The sequence below is a fragment of the Bos javanicus genome, chromosome 5 (assembly GCF_032452875.1).
Source record: "Bos javanicus breed banteng chromosome 5, ARS-OSU_banteng_1.0, whole genome shotgun sequence".
NCBI lineage: Eukaryota > Metazoa > Chordata > Mammalia > Artiodactyla > Bovidae > Bos > Bos javanicus.
In genome coordinates, this window is record NC_083872.1 from 115,478,507 (window position 1) to 115,502,495 (window position 23,989).

The 23,989-nt window shown below is 55.4% G+C and overlaps 1 protein-coding gene across 2 annotated transcripts in view; it reads right to left on the reverse strand.

The window, feature by feature from the left end:
- The window catches only part of SHISAL1 (shisa like 1), an 81,411-nt gene that overhangs the window by 14,721 nt on the left and 42,701 nt on the right, over nt 1-23,989 (reverse strand). For both annotated transcript variants that reach the window (XM_061418816.1, XM_061418817.1), the window contains exon 4: nt 22,767-23,084. In XM_061418816.1, the coding sequence (XP_061274800.1) occupies nt 22,767-23,084 (318 nt within the window). The remainder of the gene's footprint in view (nt 1-22,766; nt 23,085-23,989) is intronic.

Genomic DNA, 23,989 nt, shown 5'->3' on the forward strand with positions numbered 1-23,989 from the left:
CTTGCAGTCCAAGGGACTCTTAAGAGTCTTCTCCAACACCACAGTTCAAAAGCATCAATTCTTCGGCGCTTAGCCTTCTTCACAGTCCAACTCTCACATCCATACATGACCACAGGAAAAACCATAGCCTGAACTAGATGTACCTTTGTTGGCAAAGTAATGTCTCTGCTTTTGAATATGCTATCTAGGTTGGTCATAACTTTCCTTCCAAGGAGTAAGCGTCAGAATGAGTCTTCTCCTTCTTCTCCAGTGGACCACAAACTTTCCTTCCAAGGAGTAAGCGTCAGAATGACTCTTCTCCTTCTTCTCCAGTGGACCACATTCTGTCAATGACCACATTGACAGAATGTGGTCCACTGGAGAAGGGAATGGCAAACCACTTCAGTATTCTTGCCTTGAGAACCCCATGAACAGTATGAAAAGGCAAAATGATAGGATACTTAAAAAGAAACTCCCCAGGTCAGTAGGTGCCCAATATGCTACTGGAGATCAGTGGAGAAATAACTCCAGAAAGAATGAAGGGATGGAGCCAAAGCAAAAACAATACCCAGCTGTGGATGTGACTGGTGATAGAAGCAAGATCTGATGCTATAAAGAGCAATATTGCATAGGAACCTGGAATGTCAGGTCCATGAATCAAGGCAAATTGGAAGTGGTCAAACAAGAGATGGCAAGAGTGAATGTCAACATTCTAGGAATCAGCGAAATGAAATGTACTGGAATGGGGGAATTTAACTCAGATGACCATTATATCTACTACTGCGGGCAGGAATCGCTCAGAAGAAATGGAGTGGCCATCATGGTCAACAAAAGAGTCCAAAATGCAGTACTTGGATGCAATTCCAAAAAGGACAGAATGATCTCTGTTTGTTTCCAAGGCAAACCACTCAATATCACAGTAATCCAAGTCTATGCCCCAACCAGTAATGCTGAAGAAGCTGAAGTTGAATGGTTCTATGAAGACCTACAAAACCTTTTAGAACTAACACCCAAAAAAGATGTCCTTTTCCTTATAGGGGACTGGAATGCAAAAGCAGGAAGTCAAGAAACACCTGGAGTAACAGGCAAATTTGGCCTTGGAATATGGAATGAAGCAGGGCAAAGACTAATAGAGTTTTGCCAAGAAAATGCATTGGTCATAACAAACACCCTCTTCCAACAACACAAGAGAAGACTCCACATGGACATCACCAGATGGTCAACACCAAAATCAGATTGATTATATCCTTTGCAGCCAAAGATGGAGAAGCTCTATACAGTCAGCAAAAACAAGACCAGGAGCTGACTGTGGCTCAGACCGTGAACTCCTTATTGCCAAATTCAGACTTAAATTGAAGAAAGTAGGGAAAACCACTAGACCATTCAGGTATGACCTAAATCAAATCCCGTATGATTATACAGAAGTTTAAGACTCGGTAATAATAATGGCTTCGGGTAAAAGCAGAGGAGTTAGACCAGCAACAGGACTAATTGCCAGGTGAGCTGCAGATAAAGCCCCTCAGCACTGATAAGAGCTCCCCCGGAGACCAGGAGCCAGGCACCGGGGACTGGAGTTTTCAGCTCAATTTCTAGAGCATTCTCACAGGAACTTTAGAGGTTACCATACTCACACTGTTACCACATCTCAAAGAAAAGAACAGTACAGGACCACTGCAGGGCTAAGAGGGCAGTCCCCCAACCCCACCCCAGCGCAGCGCTCTCAACAGCAAAGATGTGGTCATGGGGGGCTGCATGGAGGAGGTGTGCTCGTGGAATGATGATAGAAAACTACAGGGGGCCACCCTCCATGCCCCTGAAATAAAGGGCTAAGATGACAAAGACATGAGGAGCTGGGGGAGAAGGAACTCTCACCCACGACCCGGGGAGGGCAAAGAGGTTCAGCTGCTTAGGGAAACTGACCGACCACACGTGCTGAGGCTGAACATACCCCTTGTCCCATGACACTGTATGTCCCCCTGGGTAGGCACAGCTCAGGCCCCCAAAGAGGTCCCTGTCCTAATCCCCAGAAGCCGGGGATGTGGCTGTGTGATGGGGAGACTGGTTACCCAAGAGGCCCAGGGTCATCCCGAGGGTCCTTGAAGAAGGCGGGTGCAGGAAGGTCAGAGTCAGAGGAGATGTGCGGATGGAAGCAGAGGTCACAGTGATGCCACCGGAGGAAGGGTCTATGAGCTGTGGACAGAGGCTGCCCCTGGGAACAGATTCTGCCTGGAGCCTCCAAGGGACAAGCTCTACGAACACCTGGACATCAGGAATTCATAAGGCTCCTTGGGAACCTCTGCCCATCAGAACTACAGGAGGGTACATTTGTGCTGTTCTAAGCCACCGAGTGTATGGTCACTGTTTACAGCAGCCATCAGACACTCCTAAGCACCCAAGAGAACTGTGTCTACCTGTTCACCGGAGCATGTGGCCATGGGTGTTCAGAGTGGCCTTATGGATAATCACCCCAAGGTGGAAACAACCCAAATGCCCTCAACAGGTGAAGGGATAAGCAGTGTGATATGCCCAGATAGTGGAGTACTATACAGCAGTGAAGAAGAACAGATTCTTGATATGAGCAACGTCATGGCGGAATTCATTTCATCGAAAAAAGCGTTGTGTGAGAGGTGCTGACCCTAGGGTCCACACCATCCAGTTCCAGCCCAGGGAGAGCCTACAATGGGGCAAAATGACTTAGGGGCTGAGTGTCAGAGAAGTGGTACTCAGGGGTCGGGAGGAAGCCTTCTGCATGTTAGAACGTTCACCATCTCAGACTGAAGTTCACCAAACTGTACTGTTAAGATGGGCACTTCATGTACTTTAATTGGGAAAGAGTGAACAGCCTCCGGAAATGAATTTCTGGTCTCAGCTTGCACACCCCAATGATGGGGAGCTCACTACCTAGTAAGCAGAGCAGCTCTGCTGTGAAGGAAGGCTGCCTGGAAAGAGGTTCCTCCTCTGCTGACCCCACAACCCGCTTCTGGCCTGCTCCCCTGCTGCCAGCTTGGCCTCCCTCCAGTCCTGCAGACACAGCCAGGCTCCACGACCCCCAGAGCGATCAGGCTTCTCTGGGTCAGGGCTTCCTTTCATCCTTCCCTGCTTCCAGCGAGAGCTGTCAGGAGCAAGGCAGGCCGCAGGCCCCGGGGGTCCCTGCAGACCCTTGGCGAGCGTCCGTGTTCACTCCTACCACCAGCCAGCAGTCACCCGCCTCTGGGAGCTTCCGTTTACTTTTCTGCCAAGTGAGGACTTTGCCAAGGTCACAGGAGGCAGAGTGTTAAAGCGCCTCGCACAGAGTGAGCGCTCAGTGCATGGCTGTCTTAAGTGGGGAGAAAAAGTATTTCAAAAGGGGGTTTAGAGACCCTCTAGGGCATTTTTATTTTGCCTTTAGCAAGACATCTTGTTGGTCCTCTAGACAGTGAAGATGGGCAGCTCTGGGTTACCAAGTCTCCCAGAAAAACGAGAGACCATCAAACTTGGGTCTTGTTTGTGGACAAATTAGAATGATTTGGGGTCTTCTTAGGCAATGCTTCATTTTTAAGCATCTAACGTGAAACCTCACTTCCTTCCCCAAAGGGAGAAGCCTGCTGTCATCCTGGGATCATAAGAGGCCTGGCGGATGGGGGTGGTCATGGCGTGTTCAGAGGAGCCCGCTGACTGTATCTCTGCATCAGGCACGGGGCATCTTAGGAGCAGTGGGCAGAGGGCGGGGGTCTTAGGTCCTGGCATTTGAGGCTGGGTCCCCACAGCCCTTCGGCCCGACCCTGCTCCTGCAGGATCACGCCCCTCCAGGCCTCCTGCGTCCCTTCTGCCTCGGGACTGCTCCCCCCACACTTCCTTGCTGGCGTCGCTGGTCCCTCGCCCCACACTCCATCCTCGCCCCAGGTCACCTCCCGCCCCTCCACAGCGCGATTCCGTGACAGGCCCCTTGGCCAAATCCAAGCTGGGATTCAGCCCACATTCCCCACCCTGCCCCCCACCCCAAGCTCCTCCCTGACTTGTCTGCAGCATCACCCCGTCCATGCTCACAGACTCCAGATGGCTTATCCCCGAACTCAGGCCTGCCCCTGGGTCCCCATCTCAGGAAATCCCACCAGCATCGCCCCAGTGGCTCAGGCCAGAGTCTGGGACACGGTCTTTGGAGCCCCTCATTTCCCCACCACCGCCTCCCCAATCCACAGCCAGTCCTGTGGGCTGTCTGCCCCCACCTCCTCTGCTCTGGCCACAGCCCAGCCTGTGAGCCAGTGCTGGCCTCTGCTGGACTCACTGCCAGGGGGAGCTTCTGAAAAGGCCCCTGACCCTCTCCTGGAGGGCTCCCTCCACCCCTGCATCAGGAGCCTCCTCCTCACCATGACCCTGCACCTCAGACCCCCGTGTGTCTCCCACCCCTCCCCTCCTGTGCTCCCCTTCTCTCTGCACACTCCAGCACCCTGATTTTGCTTCTGATGCATGAATACACTGCATCTGTCTGCCTCAGTGCCTTTGCACAGGCCACTCCCAGTGCCTGGAACATCCCCTGATCCCACCTCAATCTCCTCCAACCTCAGCAGCTCACTCCTTTCATCCTACGGGACTCAGCTGCCCAGAGAAGCAGAAGCCAGATCACGGAGGGCCATGGAGGCTGAGCCGAGGGCCTGTTCTTATCCTGCAGGTCACGGGTGCCTCAGAAAGGCTTATGGCCGAGGAGGGCTACCCGCATGCCTCTGCAGACACAGGGCTGGAGGCCGCTTTGGCAGGGGGAGTAGAGGAGGGGTCCGTGGGGAGCAGTGCCTGGTTCCGGGGACATCATTGCTCACACCCTACACACACCCTCTTGCCCATCGTTTCGCCCTCCTGCCTTGTAGCATTTTGCAGGAAGCTCGGGGTCTTTAAACCTCTGCATCCTAAAGGTGAATTTTTAATGCTGCTTTAGTAAATATTTGATGCCGTTGCTTTCCCGGGCGCTCTGCATTCCACATTAAATGCCACAAAGAGCTCCGGAAGCGGTCCTTTTCATCCGCAGCTCTGTCCGCAGCTCCCCTCTCCTCCCACCCCACAAAAGGAAAGCCTCTCTCCCTGGCCTTCCTGCTATGAATTTTTCAAAGCGCTTTCCACATCTGTTCTTGTCCCTGTCCGCGTCTCTGTTAGCCAGGTAGAAGGTCGGGGAGGTTTTAAATTTAAAGGCACCACGGAAGCATTCTGTCCCTTCCCCTCAACTGACACGGTGAGGACAGTAAGGCTCGGGGAGGGAAGGGGCTGCCCAAGGTTAAACAGCAGTCAGCAGTGTGCTGGGGGAACAAGCCACTCAGGGCTCGTCAGCCACCCTGACTCCCAGCCCAGGGCTCTGCTCCGGGCCCTGGGATCCCCAGCAGGACTCAGACTGTCCTTGCTCTTGCCCAGTCTAGTGGGCACAGAGGAGACAACAGACCACGTGGTCCTGCCTGTGATGGGAGCAGGGACAGAGGTCCTCCAGGGGCTGGAGGAGAGCGACCTGAGTAAGGTTTTGAGGGTTAAGTAGGAGCCCGTGGGGAGCTGGGAAGGGAAGCCACAGAGGCCAGGCTTGGGTGAGGGTCTCATGGGGTCTGAGACAGGGGTCTGATTCATTCCGTGTCCATAGTGTGGCCCGGGGCTCAGGGTTTGGTCCACTCTTTTGTAAATCCCTGGGAGGTGAAGGTGCCTCCTGGGAGCGTTTGCACCTTATCCTAGGCTGTCCGTGGCTCCTGGCCCCAGGCCCTGGCGCCATTCACACCGCTGTGCTCCCGCAGGCTGGGCGCCGAACTGCCTTGTTTCTTTCTTCCTTCACCCCTAGCTGCCCTGGCCCCTCCTCCATGCCCCTTGCCCATGGCTCTTGGGTCAGGACCGAGGCGGCAGGAGGGGGCAGAGGGGGCAGAGATGAGTGTGCACACTACACACACATCTACACACACATGCACACCACGCCCAAACCACACCCCTGCACTCTGCATGCACACATACCCCCACACACTATACGCTATGCATGTACACGGCACCCACACCCGCCTGGCAGCGGGGCCCTGGGCATGGCGGCACCACAGGGCTAAGCACCGGCTCTGTGTCAGGCTCCTAACAGGCACCCCCTCTGTCCTCTTGGTGCCACTGTTTTCACCGACAAGCAAGCAGGCTTGGAGGAGTGAGCGATTTACCCAAGGTCACAGGCCCCACGGATCTTGTTGGCCGGACCCAAAGCCCTCACTCATGCACCTCGCTGAGCTGCATCCTGGGCCCAGAAAGAGTGGGTCTAGTTCACTCTGGAAGTGCACTCTCAGGGATTTTTTCCCCAAACCCTGCCCGAGGTATATTCACCCCGAGGCTGAATACCTTGATCTTCCAGGCAAAGCAGGCGGAGGGGCAGGATCGATTTCCGGCCCAACACCGGCCAGTGTTCCCTGCAGGCAGGACTAAACCCATTTCATCTTTCTATCCCCAGCACTCAGCACCGGCCACGACCTAGTGCCGACCTTGGATAAAGCGCTGGTTGAATAAATCTGGGAGTTCACGGTGCCTGCTGCCGGCTCTTTCAGAGAAGGAAGGGCAGATGGAATCAGAGGGTTTGCAAAGGGATGCCGAGAGGTCTTCCCCGGGGGCTGAGAGCCAGATGTGTGGCCAGAGGCCCGACCAGGCTCTGTCTCCTGGCCCCACCCACCCCCTTATTCCCTGCACCTGAAGGACCAGAATCTGGGAGGGTGGATGAACCTCCCCCAGAATCACCTTGTTTCTCATCCTGGCTACTGCTGCTGGGATGTCCCCGGGAGCGCCAGGACCCTGCCTTCACCTAAGAAAACGTCTGCTTCTCCACAGTAAGCAGACCACTGGGGCAGGCAGACCCTGGGAGGTGCCAGCATGAGCCATGCCGCACAGCGGTGAGCTGGTAAACATTTAGCGACCAGTCCTGCAGGGGAAAAGCAGCCTGGTTTGTAGCATTTACTGCCCATTTCTATGGCGCAAACATAAACACTGCCAACATGATATTGCTGAGTGCGGAGCCCCGAAGGGGTGGGCGGCGGTCACCATCCTGCCCGTTTCCACCACACAGATAAGCAGACCTCAAGAGCACAGCGAGGAGCAGACACAGCAAAACAATCAGGAAGTGAAGAGTTTTGAATATCTGTCACCTTTGCGTTTAATAGGATCTACTGAATTGGAAGTGTCTATCGTTGAATTTTTATAGTGGCTGTGTTTTACAACAGGCTCCGAAAATGTCTCAAGATTTAACTGCCAGTTCTACTGAGCTTCCCTGGTGGCTCAGCTGGTAAAAAATCCACCTGCAATGTGGGAGACCTGGGTTCAATCGCTGGGTTGGGAAGATCCCCTGGAGAAGGGAAAGGCTCCCCACTCCAGTATTCTGGCCTGGAGAATTCCATGGACTGTATAGTCCATGGGGTCGCAAAGAGTTGGACACGACTGAGCGACTTTCACTTTCACTTTCTGTTGAGGTGGCCCCCCCCCCCAACTCCTGGGTATGTTTATGGGTTTGTTTTATATATACTAGGAAAAATGTAACTTTTTAAAAAAATTGAAGTATAGTTGATTTACTGTTAGTTAAGTTGTGTTAGCTTCTGGTGTACGGCAAAATGTTTCAGTTATATGTATATAAACATATATAATGTCTTTCATATTCTTTTCCATTATGGTTTATTACAGGATATTGAATATAGTTCCCTGCGCTCTGCGGTAGGACCTTATTGTTTGTTTTATATATACTAGTGCGTATCTGCTAATCTCAACTTCTAATTTACCCCTCCCCGAACCCTTGCCTTTTGGTAACTGTAAGTTTGTTTTCTGAGTCTGTGAGTCTGCTTCTGTTTTGTAAATAAGTTCATTGTATCACATTTTAGATTCCATATATAAGTGATGAAAGTGCAAGTCACTCAGTCATGTGCGACTCTTCTCAACCCCAAGGACTTTAGAGTCCATGGAATTCTCCAGGCCAGAATACTGGAGTGGGTAGCCTTTCCCTTCTCCAGGGGATCTTCCCAACCCAGGGATTGAACCCAGGTCTCCCGCATTGCAGGCGGATTCTTTACCAGCTGAGCCATAAAGGAAGCCCAAGAATCCTGGAGTGGGTAGCCTATCCCTTCTCCAGAGGATCTTTCCGACCCAGGAATCAAGCTGGGGTCTCCTGCATTGCAGGCGGATTCTTTACCAACTGAGCTCCCAGGGAAGGGATATCGTGTGACATTTGTCTTTGTCTGATACTTCACTTAGTATCATAAGACCCATCTCTAGGTCCATCCAAGTTGCTGCAGATGGCACTATTTCATCCTCTTTTACGGCTAGGTACCACCCCATGTACAGATGCGCCACATTTTCTTTATCCATCATTTGGTGGCAGCACAGGTTGTCTCCATGTCTTGACTATTGTAAATAGTGCTGCTATGAACACTGGGGTGCGTGTATCCTCCTAGATTAGAGTTTTAGTCTTTTCCGGCTACATGCCCAGGAGCAGAATTGCTGGATTGTGTGATAGTTCTAGTTTTACTTTTTTAAGGAACCTATACACTGTATTCCAGAGTGGCTGCTCCAATTTACACTCCCACCCATCGCATAGGAGAGTTTCCTGGGGAAAAAGTAACCCTGAAATCAAAGATATGAGTGCTTAGAGCAAGTCTGGGTTTTCTTTTTTTTAAAATGGCTTGATTTAAGATCAATAAAAAATGTAGTAAGTAAACAGTACAAGGGAGAGAGGCACACAGGCAAGGGGAACACCCAGGAGCTGAAGTTTAGGAAACACGTGCTGATGGAAATGGCTTCAATTAGTTCCTATTTGGGGGTCATGGTGAAATATGTGGGCACCCCCACAGGAGAGGAGGCTTCCCAGGTGACGCTAGTGGTAAAGAACCCGCCTGCAATGCAGGAGATGTAAGAGACATGTAAGAAGTTCCCCTGGAGAAGGGCATGGCAACCCACTCCAGTATTCTGGCCTGGAAAATCCTATGGACCGCAGAGGCTGGCAGGCTACAGTCCACAGGGTCTCAGAGTCGGACACGAATGAAGTGACTTAGCACATACAGACGCCACAGGAGAGGAAATACAATTACTTAACAGATGAAAGGCAAGGTGTTTGACCCCATTAATAAAATAATAAAAAAAAAAAAGCAAACCTCAGGCTGGAGAAGGGGCTACATCCCCAGAAGCTGCGGGTGGGGACAGTCCGTTTAGGAATGAGGCTGATGCTAACACAAAGAGCCATAAACCTGTCACACGCCTGCACTCAACAATCCACTGGCCTGGAATCCATGCAGAGGACATACTTCAAAAAAGGGAAAACCATAAACATGTAAAAGTGTTTGTTGCCATTCCTAACTTGCCAGAGTATGTTCCTCCCCTTTGCAATGTTTTCATCATAGTAAAAAAAAAAAAATACACACACACACACACACACACACACACATATATATAGTTAAGTTGTGTAAATGCCTTGCTGGGGTGAAATGGCTGATTTAGTGCCAGCATATGGAATCTGGACCACCGAGAAGCTGCTACGATGATATTTAGAAAAATTAAGTCAAAACCACAGGGTAACGGCTAATTTAATGTTAGGTGAATAAAATCAGAACGCAGAACTGTGAGTACAGTCGTCCCCCCATAACCATGGAGGAGATACATCCCAAGACCTCCGTGGGTACTTAAAACCACAGAGAGAACCAAACCCTACGTAGACCATGTTTTCTTGTATCCATATGTGCCTATGATAAAGTTTAATTTATAAACTAGGCACAATTTAAGGTTAACAACAACTAATATTAAAATAGAACAATTATAACAATACACTGTAATAAAAGTTATGTGAGTGTGGTCTCTCTCTAAGTACCTCATCATACAGATTTAACACCTTTTCCGTCTACAGTAAGCACTGAGGAGGCCCTGCGGCTGTTACTTTTGCAGTGCACAGGTTCCTTTTTCCTTTTTCACAATTTCCCGGGTAGAAGATTCATTCTTATCATAGAGCTTAGCAAGATCTTAACTGTGTTTTCTTTCCTTATTGAGAACTTCCATCCTTTCACTAAGAGGAACCGCTTACGGCTTCCCTTTGGCACAGCCAACCCGCCAGCATCACCGTTCTTGCCCCGAGAGCCCATTATCCAGCACGTGAGGGTCGCTTGAACGCGAGCCCTGCAATGACCGAGAGGCCCGAGAGACGGATGGTGGAGCACCCCACATGAAGGGACGTTTCACATCCTGGGTGGGACGGCGTGAGATTTGATCATGTCTCTCAGAATGGTGAGCAATTAAAAACTTGTCAATTGTTCATTTCTGGAATTTTCCAGTTAATATTTTCAAACAAGGTTGACTGCAGGCAACTGAAACTGGGTAAAGGGAACTTTGGATAAGGGGGCCTCCTGTACATCACTCATGGAAGTGTGTAAAAGCACACGCACGAGAAAGCAGAAAATGCAAAACACCTGTGTATGTGTGTGTGTGGCGGGGTCGGGGGGCAGTGATTCTGTGGCTTTTCTTCTCCACTTTCATTCTTGTACTGATAACACACCAATAATTACAATGAGCATTTATGGAGGCTCCCATCACAGGCCAGGCCCTGTTCTATTCCTCACAGTCAGCCAGCAGGGTCAGTCTACTGGGCCCATCCTACAGATGGGAGAGCTGAGGCTCAGAGAAGTGAGCTAATTTGCCTGAGTTCCCCCACTAGCAAGTGGAGGCACAGACTGAACCCAGCTCTGACTCCAAGACCATGCAGCTGGGCTCTCTGCAAGCTTGCTGGCTGAGGCCGTGAGATTCTCGAGGCAACGTTTTCTATAACCAGCCTGCACTGCTTTGCTGCTGTGTAGCCGGGACCTCCTTGGATGGGGCAGGGTGCCTGGAGGAAGGAGGCAGGTGGCGAGCAGCCAGGTGGGGGCGTGGGGCTCCTGGCTGCTCCAGCCCCTCTTTGGGTCTCCAGAAAGATTCTGAGGGCTGAAAGAGACCCTCACAAATGGTGCAAGGGCAAGGAGGAAGACCCCAAAACCAAACCCAGCCAAATCAACCACGTAACCCCACCACGTACGCGTGGCAGCCTTGACGGAGCTGGTGCAGAACCTGTATGGTTTCCAGTCGATACTGCGTCCAGGCCAGAGAGGGCTTGGTGGGCCAGTGCCTGGAGCCCCAGATCTCATACCCTTTGGGGGAACGCTCGAGGTCCTGCCCCAGGGATGGGTAAGGCCTGACTTGCACAGGGAACGCATCATCGGGTTCAGTACGGGGCTGGGCACTTCATGAGTGCCATCTCGGGGCGTCACTCCCACAGTGGGAGAGGTACTGGTGAGACCCCGCTTCCCAGTCCAGGGAAGCCCACTGCTCATGCACAAGCAGTGGACTTTGAGTCAGCTAGACCTGGGCATGAATGCCGGCTCAGGCACTGCGCAGCTCTGGGGAAACTGCTAACTCTCTCTGAGCCTCAGTTTCCTCGTCTGTGCATGGAGCCTGGGGTGGCCAAGCTAGGGACATGAACTGGCATGGTCCGCTGAAGTTGCTTAGCTCACTGGTTCCTCAATAGACAGGAACTTCTGTTGTCAACAATGATGACGCCATTCACTCATTGGTCTGACATTTACCAAGTGCCTACTGTATGCCCAGCTCCAGGCAGATAAAAATGCAGTCACTTGGTTATTGAGCACCTACTTCCGGGTGCTGGGGGCACGGCCGGGCACAGGACAGACTAATCCCATCTCCCTCAGGATTCCTGACAGCAAAGGAGACAGCAGACAAGAAATCAAACTCAACAGAGGTGGTGAGCTCCACAGAGAAACCAAAAGAGTAAAAGGGGGAGGAGAGGAGGGTGGGGGGTGGAGGAGGGGGGACTGTTGCTATTTATAAACCTTGGTCCAGGAAGGCCTTTTGGAGCAGGTGACATCCGAGCAGGTGTCTGGTGGAAGGAAGGGAGCGAGCCCCACAGGTGTCTGGGAGGAGAGCGTTTCAGGCAGAGGGAGTGGCAGGTGAAAAGGCTCTGGGGTGGGGGTGGGCTTGGCCAGCTCAGGAACCAGGGAGGCCAGTGTGGCTGGGGCAACTGGGAGAGAGGAGGGCAGAGGGACTGGGGAGGGGGTCTCAGGTCAAGCTGTGTGCCCAGTGAGAGGCTGCTGGATTCAGCCCCTTGTGAGAGAGGTGTCGGTGGCTGTTGAGTCATGTTTGAAGATCTCCCTGCTGCTGCTGGGCTTCAGGGCGGGTGGGAGGCAGAGGAGAGAAGCAGAGAGGTTTAGGAGGGGAGAAGACGGACTGGGACGGCTGGTCTGCGGAGAAGGGTGTGGAGGGAGGGTTCTGGGCTCATGTGGGCATATGGTTGACGACAGGGCATGTGAAGTGGGAGAGGAGGGTGCGCTCCAGCTGGCTCCGAGATTCTGTCCCAAGCAGACAGCGGGAGGGGGCAGGGGTCCCTGGATGCGCTTGTCCGCCGTGTCTACTGAACATCCGAGTGAGTCTGGAGTCAGGGGAGACAGGAGATGGGGGTGGAGATGGAGCCAGGCAGGGGTCCGGGGCAGCTCAACAAGACCGGAAACATGGACCGGGTGGGGTTCCCGGGGTGGTGAAGGTGGGGAGAAGAGGGTCAAAGAGCCCTCCAGCGTCCAAGGCTGGGGAGACGAGGATGGAGCAGTGCACTCAGGCGCAGCCAAGGAGGGCCTGGGAGCCACAAGAGGTGGTGCCCAGGACCTGGGGCTCCCTGGGGCTCCCCGCTTTTCCTCAGCCTTCTCCCTCGTCTGACGCACTGCCAAGCTGCTCTCTCTGCCCTTTCTCTACTTCCAGAAAACTCCTACTCATTCACTGAAACTCCTTCTCGTGTTGATTGCTCTCTGGTACTCGGCCAAGAAGGCTGTGAACCTTGGGGACAGCTGACTGCCATCTTCAATATCCTGGAAAGCCCGCCACACCCCGATGAGATGCGGGGAGAGCTGGAAAACATGTGTACAGCCATTTCTATACATCAGGCTCTTCGTATGTCTCGTTTAGCCAGCACCCTAGTGAGGCTGATTTCAGCACCTGCTTTCTAGGTGAGGGCACTTTGGCTAAGTCACCTGTTGGAGGTCTTCCAGCCATCAGGAAATAGGGGAGCAAGATTTGAATCCAGATCTGTTAAGCCTCCAGGTCTGCCCCTCATCACGCTGCTTCCTGCCTATAAAGAACCAGCAGGCAGCTGGCTTCGGAGGGGTGAGCACTCTATCACCAGGGGACCCGTGTCTGGGCAGGGATGAGGAGGGGTTTTCCTGGAGGCCGAGGGATCCAGGGCACAAGCAGAGTGATGCTCTGAGAAAGGAAGAGAAGCATCACTGGGTGGGAGGTTAAAAGCCCCCAGGTGGCCCAAGATGAAGGCGGGTCACGGAGAGATGGACCATCGCCTCTCAAGGCACGACGAACACAGCTATTAAAGCAACGCTTATGAAAACTTCTCAGTAATGCAGGCAGCCCTCCGTGACATAAAGCTGAACTAAAAACCCGAGACACACAGTCTTATGTGCAAAGGCAGCAACCATAAACATGAAGCAGGCGCTGGTGACCAGCGAGGGCCCGAGGGGAGACGGGGCCGCGTTAGGTGGAGAGCCCCTTTGGCCTACTCCTCGCCTGCTCTCCATTGAGCAGGGGCGATTCTACGATGGGAAATTTGGCACGAAAAGAAAGGAAACTGTCATGGCTACTTGGTGGAGGGCTGAGGCAGAGGAAATGGCTTAAACAGGGAAGTGATAGCCAAGACCAGAAAGAAGGGCCCTGGGCTCTGGCTCCCCGCAGCCCCACCTCCCCAGGCCTCTCATCACCCTCTCCCAAGGACCCTGAGGCTTGAGGCGGGGGGCAGGTAGGGAGGGGGCGAGAACCGTCCTGGTCACGGGATTCAGGAGGGCAGCCATGGGATTTGAACTCTGGGCTGCCCGTGGCTTTCCCTCCAAACCACTTCATCCACCCGCTTCCCTTATGCTCCAATATCACAGTTTACTCGTTGGTACGAGTGGAAAAACCCCCAGCAGAGCCCCAGGTCTCTTTGGAGGTGACCTGCTCCTCGCTTCTGGACCCTGGGGGCTCGGGGGTCTTCAAGCACCCAGCTATTTCTTTCAAGAGCTGGGTTGGGGGTCTCCGTCAGGATTTGTGGCTCTCTGCACAGGGAAAGAGCAGAAGGAGAAGGCTCTGAACCCCAGAAGACTCTCTTGGGGGCATTTCTGGCCTCTTGTGGAATATTGTCAGTGAAGGGGGTTGCACCAGAAAAAGAACCTGATGCTCTGATTATTCTAACAGAGAGAAGAACTCTGAGATGCACTGTGTGCCCTGACAGCTGCTTCCTTTGCAGGCTCTGTGGGCGTCACCCCACACTGCGGCCTGTGGACATTCTGTTTTTCCTACTAGAATACCCTCCCTGCTGTATTTTTTAATGTTTGCCCAACTCCTACTCATCCTTAGAGACCATTCTAGCCATCACCTCCTCCAGGAAGCTCTCCCTGATGCCCGGGATGGGCAGGTGTCTCCTCTGGGCTCCCTCCAGTCAGATCTGATCCCTCATCGCCACGGTCTGCACTTGAGTCAGTTTCACTGTGTGTTCAGGTGCCTGACCCAGGACAGGAGTGCAGGAGGTCAGCTCCCATCCCTGCCCCTCGCTGGACCAGAATCGGATGCCACACACCCGCTCTTTCTCCCAGTCCCTTCCCCTGCCCTTGGTCCTGCCCTGGCTGGACTCTGCCTCAAGGAGCCAGTTCCTGCCCAAGGCTTCAGGGGGATGTGGAGGCCCTCAAGCTCTGTCTCCTGACTCCAGCTGCTCCTCCCATCCAGCTCCCTCGACAAAGGGACCAGGCTGGAGACCCAGCCCTGACAGCCTGGGCTGGAGCAGATGGCCTGGGTTCAAACGCTGAGGCTGCGGGTGACCAGCAAGGTGACCTTGGACCTATTACCTAACCTCTCTGTGCCTTGGTTTTCTTGCCCTTAAGATGCTGCTGCTGCTGCTAAGTTGCTTCAGTCGTATCCGACTCTGTGTGACCCCATAGATGGCAGCCCACTAGGCTCCCCCGTCCCTGGGATTCTCCACGCAAGAACACTGGAGTGGGTTGCCATTTCCTTCTGCAATGCATGAAAGTAAAAAGTGAAAGTGAAGTCGCTCAATCATGTCGGACTCTTAGCGACCCCATGGATTGCAGCCCACCAGGCTCCTCCATCCATGGGATTTTCCAGGCAAGAGTACTGGAGTGGGGTGCCATTGCCTTCTCCGGCCCTTAAGACGAGGATTCATCAAATAAGTATTTGAGAGCTAAGAGTGAGGCACGGAGTCAGGCAGACAAAACCCTCACTCACTCTTCTGTCCTAGCGGGGCTGGGGCCGGACACGGGGTGCTGGAGCAGTGCCATCTGCCCCTGCGCTCCCCACCTCATGTTCAGTCCCCAGCGCCGAACCCAAGTGTTCCCTCTTGGCCCCCACGTTGATTTTCCCCAAGGAGAAGTCAGGCTCTCTGCCCTCCCCGGGGTAAGGAGGGACAGGCCAGCTGCTGAGGGGAGACGGGGTGCTCCCTAGGAAGAGCGTCCGTGCTCCCTGCGGTCCTACTGTGCGCTGAGCCCTGGGCTGGGCCCTTCCGTGTACCTGCCTTCACCTCTCATCACCGTTGTCCAGAGCAGGTACGGAGACTCAGAGAGGGCCAGCAATGCCTCCGAGGATACACAGCAAGTGAGGCCTCCGGGCTGGGCTTTCCGTCACCACCACCCCCGTCCCTCATGTATCCCCCCAAGTCGTCGAGTCACGCTGATGAGCAAACACTCTCCCGGGCTTCCACCAAAGCCATGCGAACAAGATGCAAACTGGGAGAGCTGGCAGAGGGTGGCTTCCCGTGTCAACCAGCCCGGGTGGGGGAAGGCAGGGCCCAGCCAGGAAGGACGGGATGCGAGGGGACAGGGCCGCGGTGTCCTGGCCCAGCCGGAAGCCCCGAGCACTGAAACCCCAGGCCGACTCTGAATCCACTGCCTTCGGAATCCCAGTCACGGAGGCCTCCTCGGTGTCTGATGTGGCGCCAAGGAAAGAGGATATCTCATCCTCTCCCTTTGTTTCCTAATTTTCTGGAATTTCTCGCCGTTGGCTGGTTTCCCTGCCGAAACCACACACCACAGACTGTGGTCGCAGAGCCGGGAAGAAAGCGATGGCTGTGCTCTGCCTGGTGTTGGGGGAGGCTCCGGAGTCGGGTGAACTCCAGGGACCCCACAGGGGAGGCACGGATGAGTTCTGCAATGAGCTGGGTGGGTTCTAGGTGAGGGAGCGGGAGACAGAAGAGGCTCTGAGAGTGACAGGGGCTGCGGCGGTGGGCTCGGGATTGGACTTTGTTCCGGGAGACTTTGGACTAGAGAGACCCTGGCTGAGGTCCGTGGACTTACTAGCGTGGCTGCAGGCAGGTCACTTAGCCTCTCTGGGCCTGTGTTTTCTCATCTGTGAAAGGGGAGGAAAAAGCTGCACAGCTCAGTTCTCAGGGGGGCTGTTAGCAGGGAAATAACGATAGGGGTGGGTCTAAACAGCAATTGTCACCAGGGTTTCCAGTGCTCGACTTGCTCACTTGTGTCTTAGAGGGAAGAGGGCAGAGCCTGAGGCTTCAGAGAGACTGAGGTAGGCTGGGAAGAGTCTTGGGGACCAGAATAGGAGCTGAAGCCCCTTACCTGGGGCTGATGGGGAGGTGGGATGAACCAGAGGGGACCAGGCAGGGACCAAGGGGCGGGGGGCGGGAATCCTAGAAGGCAACCAGAACGTCAACAAGTCCCAAGACCTCACTGTGAAGTTAGGCTGTGATTGTCCCCATTTTACAGATGAGGAAAACGAGGCTCAGACAGGTCCAGAGGAGTCAAGCTGGGATTCAAAGCCAGGAGCGTCTGACCGTGATCCCCAGGGACAACGACTCACGTGAATACGACGATACAGCAGCAGGGGGCATAACACCATGTCTTGGGTCCCCTCTCCCCACAGCTGCAGCAAGAAGCCAGGGCGGTTCCCGCAACACCCCAGGTCCCCTCCTCTTTCTCCTTTAGGGCCCCCACACCCCTGGGGGGGCCGGCACTGGCAAAGAGCCACACAGCCTGAGGGCTGGATGACACGGCAGGGGTGGGTAGCTCCAGATCTGCAGCTGCCATGTCAACCAAACAGCACTTGCTGAGCACCTACTGTGCGCCCTGAACACCAGACATGCCTGCAGTGGGTGCAGGGTCTAACCCCGGGAACCGTGGCACAGTGACAGAGACGAGACTCACCGGGAGCTCGACCCTGAGCTGGGGCAAAAAGCTGACCGGGTGGGGGGAGACGCAGAGCCCAGAACTGTCCTCCCGCGGCCGGTGAGCCAGCTGGCGTGTGAGGGGCATCAAGGTGAAACATCCCTACACACGGAAGAAAACCAGCATGCCAAGTGCACAAGGGAGAAGCGTGAGCCACCCAGTCGTGCCTGACTCTTTGCGACCCCGTGGACTGCAGCCCACCAGGCCCCTCTGTCCGTGGGATTCTCCAGGCAAGGACGATGGAGTGGTTTGCCGTTTCCTTCTCCAGGGGGACGTGATGAGCAAATATCGGGGGCGCCGTGTCACCACTTTTCAGAAGGAAATGAGCCAGGACAGACTGAGCCTGCAGTGGATCTCAGTAGGAAACGCTGCAGTCTGGGGTTGTTAACATGCAAACGAAGGGAAAGCTGGCTTCCTCCTGAAATGAACCGAAGGCAGCTGCCCTTGATCACCTGATTGTCCCCAATCCCGATCCAGACCAAAAGCTCCATAACTCAGGGGCTGTAGGGTCCCTGCTCTGGACAACAGTGATGAGAGGTGGCCCTGGTCGCCCCAAGGCCATTCTGAGAGGTGAAACAGGTGGTGAGGATACAGCATTTCCAGTGAAGGAGATGGAGGCAGCGTGCGTCCGCCGGGACTCAGGCACGTGATGCTCGGAGATGCGGGCTCGGCCTCTGAAACTGCCTTTTAAGGAGCAGCCTGGGGCCACTTCAGCCCACACGCTGCTGGAGGACTTTCTGATGAAGAGGCTCCTGCCCCCTCCCATGGAAGAGGCCACCCCTCTCGAGGCTCTGCGAGCCCCCAGCAGAGAGGCCACTGGCTCTGGGCTGGGGCCCTGCTCAGTCTCCCCTTTCCTGGCTGGCCTGAGCAGGTCAACGAACTCCTTCTAGCCCCCACCTCCCAGCTTCCGTATCCGAAACTGGGGCTCAGCACCCCTACAGGACAAGTGGCGTGTGGCTGGCCCGTTCGGGGTGGAGACTGCTTCTGCCTCCCCGTCAATCCTGGCAAGGCAGGACCTAAACCGTGTTTATTTACCCAAATGTGAAATGACCTCAAGAACCGCCGACACCTGGGGGTCAGGCACCAGGCCGAGTCCTGTACCAGGATCGGCCCGTTTACTTCTCAGGGTGGTTACGACCCCTGCCTGGTATTTACACGGGGACACCGAGGCACTGGCCAGTGGCAGGGCCTGCCTGAGGCCGCAGAGCCCACATGTGGTGCCATCCGACTCCTGCCCCGAGAGATGAGCTGCTTCCAGCAACGCCAACAGCGATGATGACGCTAACATAATCCACTGACGAAGGATGATGGCTTTACGATCGACAGGTGCCAACCCCACTGATGGAGCCCGTGATGGGTGTCTGGGACGCGGTCAGCACTCAGCAGTGGCCACTTCCTTCTCTCTCCTGTCTCTGACCTTGTTTCCATCTGTGTCTCTGTGCCCTGACCACCTGACACGGAGTCAATCCCTGCTGACTGTCTGGAGGGGGCAGCGCCCATGGCCTCCTCCATGGGTTTCTGGGCGTTCACTGAGCCCTGCCCCACACAGGACTCCGCTGGAGTGCTGAGGATCAACTCAGTCCACTGCTGGGTGTCCAGGCCCAGCCCTCCTCCCAGCCGCTGGACCGGGAAGCAGCAGCCCCCTGGGGCCTCCCCTCCGGGGTGCCTATGACAAGCCTCCTGCCTCAATCTCCCTTGGAGTTGTCCAGAGCTGGAACTTGACTCCAGAGTCCTCTGTCCCCAAATAAGGGCCAGAACGGGTGTGTGAGGCCCCCAGAAGAGGGAGGCATCTCGTGATGGAGACTCCGGGAACCAAGCAAGACCCCCTTCCTCCCCGGCCCCTGTTCTAAGAGGAAAACCTCTGGTCCTCCTCCCCGTGTGGGGAGAAGCTGGGCTGTGGGCCAGGAATGGAGGCGCCTCCAGGAGCTGGAGCAGCTGGGGTCATCCATGTAGCACAGGACTGGGATGGGGTAAGGGGAGAGAGAGAGAGGCCACGAAGAGTTCTTGAGGTGAAAGTCGAAAGAGAGAGAACGAGACAGGCTTAGGGAGCAGCTGATGGGCTCCGTGCTTGAGGAGACGCGTCTCGGCGATGCCCCGGGGAAGCACTCACAACGGCTGGAACGTGGGTGTTTGGAAGATGCAGGTGACAATTCGGAGCAAAGCGGCACAGACTCGAGCTCTTGTTCCAGGAGAAACACTGATGGCAGCAACCCAGCCCGACTCTCCAGCCACCCCCGACCCCTGGTTTGACAGCACCCGTGAGCACGCCACAGCCCTCCCCCTGCCTGACCCCCGCCACCGCTGCCCACAGAGAGAGGCTTGTTTGACCTCGGCCAGCTCAGCCCCACAGCCTGCCTGTGCCCTCCTGTATGGGATGGCAACCTCCATCCCGGGATGGTTGCTCTCAACTTTGACTTCGTTTGCCCTGCTTGCGTCTGCGTCCCCAGCTCCTGCACAGAGTCAGGGAGGGGCAGGGGCTGTTTGGGGAACTTTAGCCAAACCGAAAGGCAGACAGGTCCACACCAGGAGGGGGCAGGGATTCCTGGCAGCCCAGAGGGTGGGGAGCCGCCGTCCAGTGGCAGGAGGGCAGGGGCTGGAGCCAGACTGCTCACCTGCCCGCCACCCCCATCACGTGCTGACCCTGCTGACTGGGGACCTTGGGGCTGGTGCCCGTGCAATGGGCATTTAGCCCAAGGGATCCTGGAAAGGACGAAAGGATACAGACAGTGCCCAGAACACAGCAAGCACTCAGTAGACATTGCTGGAGCCAAGGGTGCTCACTCCTTGAATCAAGGAGGCCCAGCAACACGAAGGTCTGCTCCATCCCTTCTCCCCTCAGCTGGCAAACCAGAAGCCCAAGCCAGAGGCCCCGGCCCAAGGTCACGCAGGGAGTGGAGGGCAGAACGGGAGGCCGGCAGCACTCCGGGGACCCCCACCCCCGTTAGGTCCTTGCATGTTCCTGAAGCTTGCTCTTGAAGGAAGGCTCACGTAGTGATGGAAACTCCGTTCTGAGTCTGCCTATGCGACCCAGGAGGGCATGCAGCGGCCCTGAGTTCCAAAATGAAACGTCTCCCCCTGCAGACAGCAGACCCTGTGGGCCGTGACCTCAGCCTTTCATATAGTTGCCACGAACTCGAACATCACGGACCACCCCCCAAAGCTTGCATGCTCTTTCCTGTCCACAGCCGCTTGCCTCGAACCTTATCTGGATAGCACAGCACAGCGCCTGGCACACAGGAGGCACGTGGTGTGGAAAGGGGGAGACCTTGGAGACAGGCAAGGGTTAACAGCAAGGGAGAGACTGAGAACTGTTAGGACCAGACGCAGCAACTCAGAAGTGGACCAACGCAGTCCCTTATGGTGCAGGGAAGCCATCCGGGTTCTGAGGAGCATGCGTGCGTGCTAAGGTGCTTCAGTTGTGCCCAACTCTGCGACCCTGTGGACTGTAGCCCGCCAGGGTCCTCTGTCCCCGGGACTCTCCAGGTAAGAATACTGGAGCGGGCTGCCTGCGGGCAGAACGGCACCTCCCCAGAAAGATGGGCTCACATCGTGGTCTTGTCAAGTACATGGGGAGGGATGGAGGGATGAGGCAGAACTACCTTCATCTACACAGTAGATTCTCAGCTCTCAGAACACTCGGCTGCTGGGAACGACATTTTGCAGTGGTTCTCAAACTGTCATGCCTACAGGCATCACCTCCAGAGATTTCTGATCAGGAGGCTCTGGCTGAGACCCAGGAATTTATTTTGACAAACACCCCAGGTGTGTCTTCAGTGAGAGACCCACATTTCAGGAAACCCCACCTTTGGGGCTGAGCCAACAGCGGTTTCATGGTCTGTAGCTTTGGGTGGGCTTGTGCGTCCCCTCCCCGCTCCTCAAAGTGAAGAGCAGCCCCTTCTCACCCATCACCTCCACATTACCGGGAGCCCGGCTCGAGTGCCCTGCCCAGAGGACCCACCCAGTCCACATTTGTCCAACTGAGCTGAGCACGCCTGCCTCTTTGTCTGCTGTGTGACAGATGGGGCAATTACTCGATCAATAAGCACAAGCTGATTTAAGTGTATCTTATTAATTATTTAAGTCATCCATTATTGAAAAGGTCACAATCTGTTAGCTACTTAAACGATCATGAACTAGCTGGGCTGCGTCTCCAACAAAGAAGCAGCAACGGTTCACTGAGCACCTACTATGCGCCAGCCATTTTGTTTGATCCTCGGGACACCCCTCGGAGAAGGCAATGGCACCCCACTCCAGTACTCTTGCCTGGAAAATCCCATGGACGGAGGAGCCTGGTGGGCTCCAGTCCATGGGGTCGCTAAGAGTCGGACACGACTGAGCAACTTCGCTTTCACTTTTCACTTTCATGCATTGGAGAAGGAAATGGCAACCCACTCCAGGGTTCTTGCCTGGAGACTCCCAGGGACGGGGGAGCCTGGTGGGCTGCCGTCTATGGGGTCGCACAGGGTCGGACACGCCTGAAGCTACTTAGCAGCAGCAGCAGCACACCCCTGGGGCGGCGGGAGGTGGGGATGGGCAGTGCAGGTCCTTACACTCCGCTCCTTCACAAGGATGGGCAGTTGAGGAGGGTGACGGGGCTTGCCCAAAGTTACGGAGCTGGTAACTGGCAGAGCTGGGGCCGGGCTGCCTGTCAAGTGCATGGACTCGGCAGGGGTCACCGTGTTGGAGGTTTCTGCACAGGATCTTGCAGGCTGACTCGGTGCTGTTACGTCCTGGGATGACGTACCCCATGTCCTGTGTGTCCATGGCTGCAGCCCCGCCCCTGCAGAGCACCTGAACCCCACACCTGACTCTGAACTTGAGCATCTCTGCTCAGCTTGGCTGCTCCAGGGGCTGGTGCCTGTGCTTGGTGCTGGTCGTCCGCACAATGGGGTCCTGCTCCAAAACACACAGACCCCCTCCCCTTTCCCTCCAGCCCTGCACTGCCCAGGGACCCCCAGGTTAGGGTATCCCCCATCCCCCACCAGACTGGAGACAAATAGATATGAGAATTGCAGTGACCATGAATGTGCTCCTGGGGCAGGATAATGGGGGCTCTGCTGGGGTAGCCACCCTATCAGGCTAACCAATATCCCACAACCCCCTTGCCGACTTTCTTCCCTTCCCCTGAGCCATCACTGAGCAGCCTGACTGCATCATCCTCAGATGCCTTTCTGTGACTCAACATACATGCACGATGGAACCCAGTAATATGCTTATTTTCAAACTTGATGCTGGAAAAAAAGCTTCTCCCTCAGCCCCTGGCAGATCAATTTGCATCCTCTGACCAGACTGTGAAAACTTGGAAAGCCATCCAATTTCCCTTTTTGCCTTGGCAGCCAGGAAACTCACAACTCCATTTCACGCTCAGTGCCAGCAGCTCTCACACTAGAATCTGAGTAAAACCAACTTGCAAGCTTTGTTCCTAAGCTCCATTTCAACCTTTCCATACAGGCATATGTTATTATTAGGAGCCACTTTAAACTTTTCTTGGCAAATAAGGAAATAGTCCAGTAATCGATGAGCCAGACCCAGCAGCAATAACGATTCAGCATTTTCCAAGCTCATCAAAGACAAGCGACGGCGGCCACTCACCAGGCGGACGAGCTCTGGAAAGTCATCAGCGGTGGGGTGTGGCTGTCTCTCTGCAGCGTGTGCACGGCCTGGGGGGCTTGCGGCAGGGGGCCCGGGGGAGGCTGGGGCTGCGGGGCCGGCTGCCCTGGCCGGGGGGCCCGGGCAGGGTTCCCCCATCGCCGGGGGTCCTGTTTCATCCACCGTCCGTGGATGCCCCACCGCGCCAGGTAAACCTTGCAGATGTCGTAGTTCATTGCCGAGTAATACAAAAGATCCAGGACCAGCAGCATCAACACGAAGAAGCCGTAGATCCACACTCCCAACAAGGCTGTGTAGTTGCTGCGGGCAAACAGAGAGAGGCTGAGAGACGCCGGGACCCCTGCCCCGCGGGGGCTGCAGTTAAGCAGCGGGGTCCATTAGAAGACGTGGTACGGAAGCTGCTTTGGGGTCTCAGAGAGGGTGTTGGGCCCCTCTGGGGGGGCAGGGAATCTTGGCTCCCTCTTCTCATGCCCACCCCCCATGACTGCCTCTCCCCCACCTGCCCTGCTGGCCACCTCCCGGATCCCACTGTCCTGCACCCTGTCCCACCCAAGCACCCCCTCCAAGATTCCACATCCTTGGGTAGGAGCTCCGGTGGGGAAGGAATTCTCAGCTGGACATCTGGGGCTCACATGGTGTGGGAGCCCTTACTTTCACCCTCCTTCCCTCCCCCCATGTGGGGGCTACGCTCAGACCGGCCAGCTGTCTCCCGCAGGTGGCCCGCGCTTGCCCACCCTCCTAGCCCTTGCTGAAGCTGTTCCCACCACCTAGGAGGCTCTCAGCACCCCCTCTCTCACCAACCTCTCCCTCCCCCCTCCAGCTCTTCCCCATCCTTCTGAGCCCAGGGCAAATGCAGGAAGTTCATTGTCTTAGGACGCACAGACCCAAGTTCCTGCCTCGCAGAGTCCACCTGGGGCCACCGGGTACCTGGAAGTTCTGCGTGGAATGCAGCCGGCCTCCCCACCTGGGGCCAGCTCCGCCCCAGCCTGCTCCATCACACCCCCTGCTCCCGCCCCTCAGAAGCCCAGGACTCAGGGCGTGGGCTCAGCTACCCTCCCCCGACCCCATGCAGCACACACCGGTCCATCTGCTCCACCAGCCACACGCCTTTCCAGCCTGCCCCACGGCCGTTCCCCGACACAGTCCTCCCCACCAGGCACCACAGACTGCACAGCCAGGGGTCTCAGGGCCCCTGACCTCGGTTC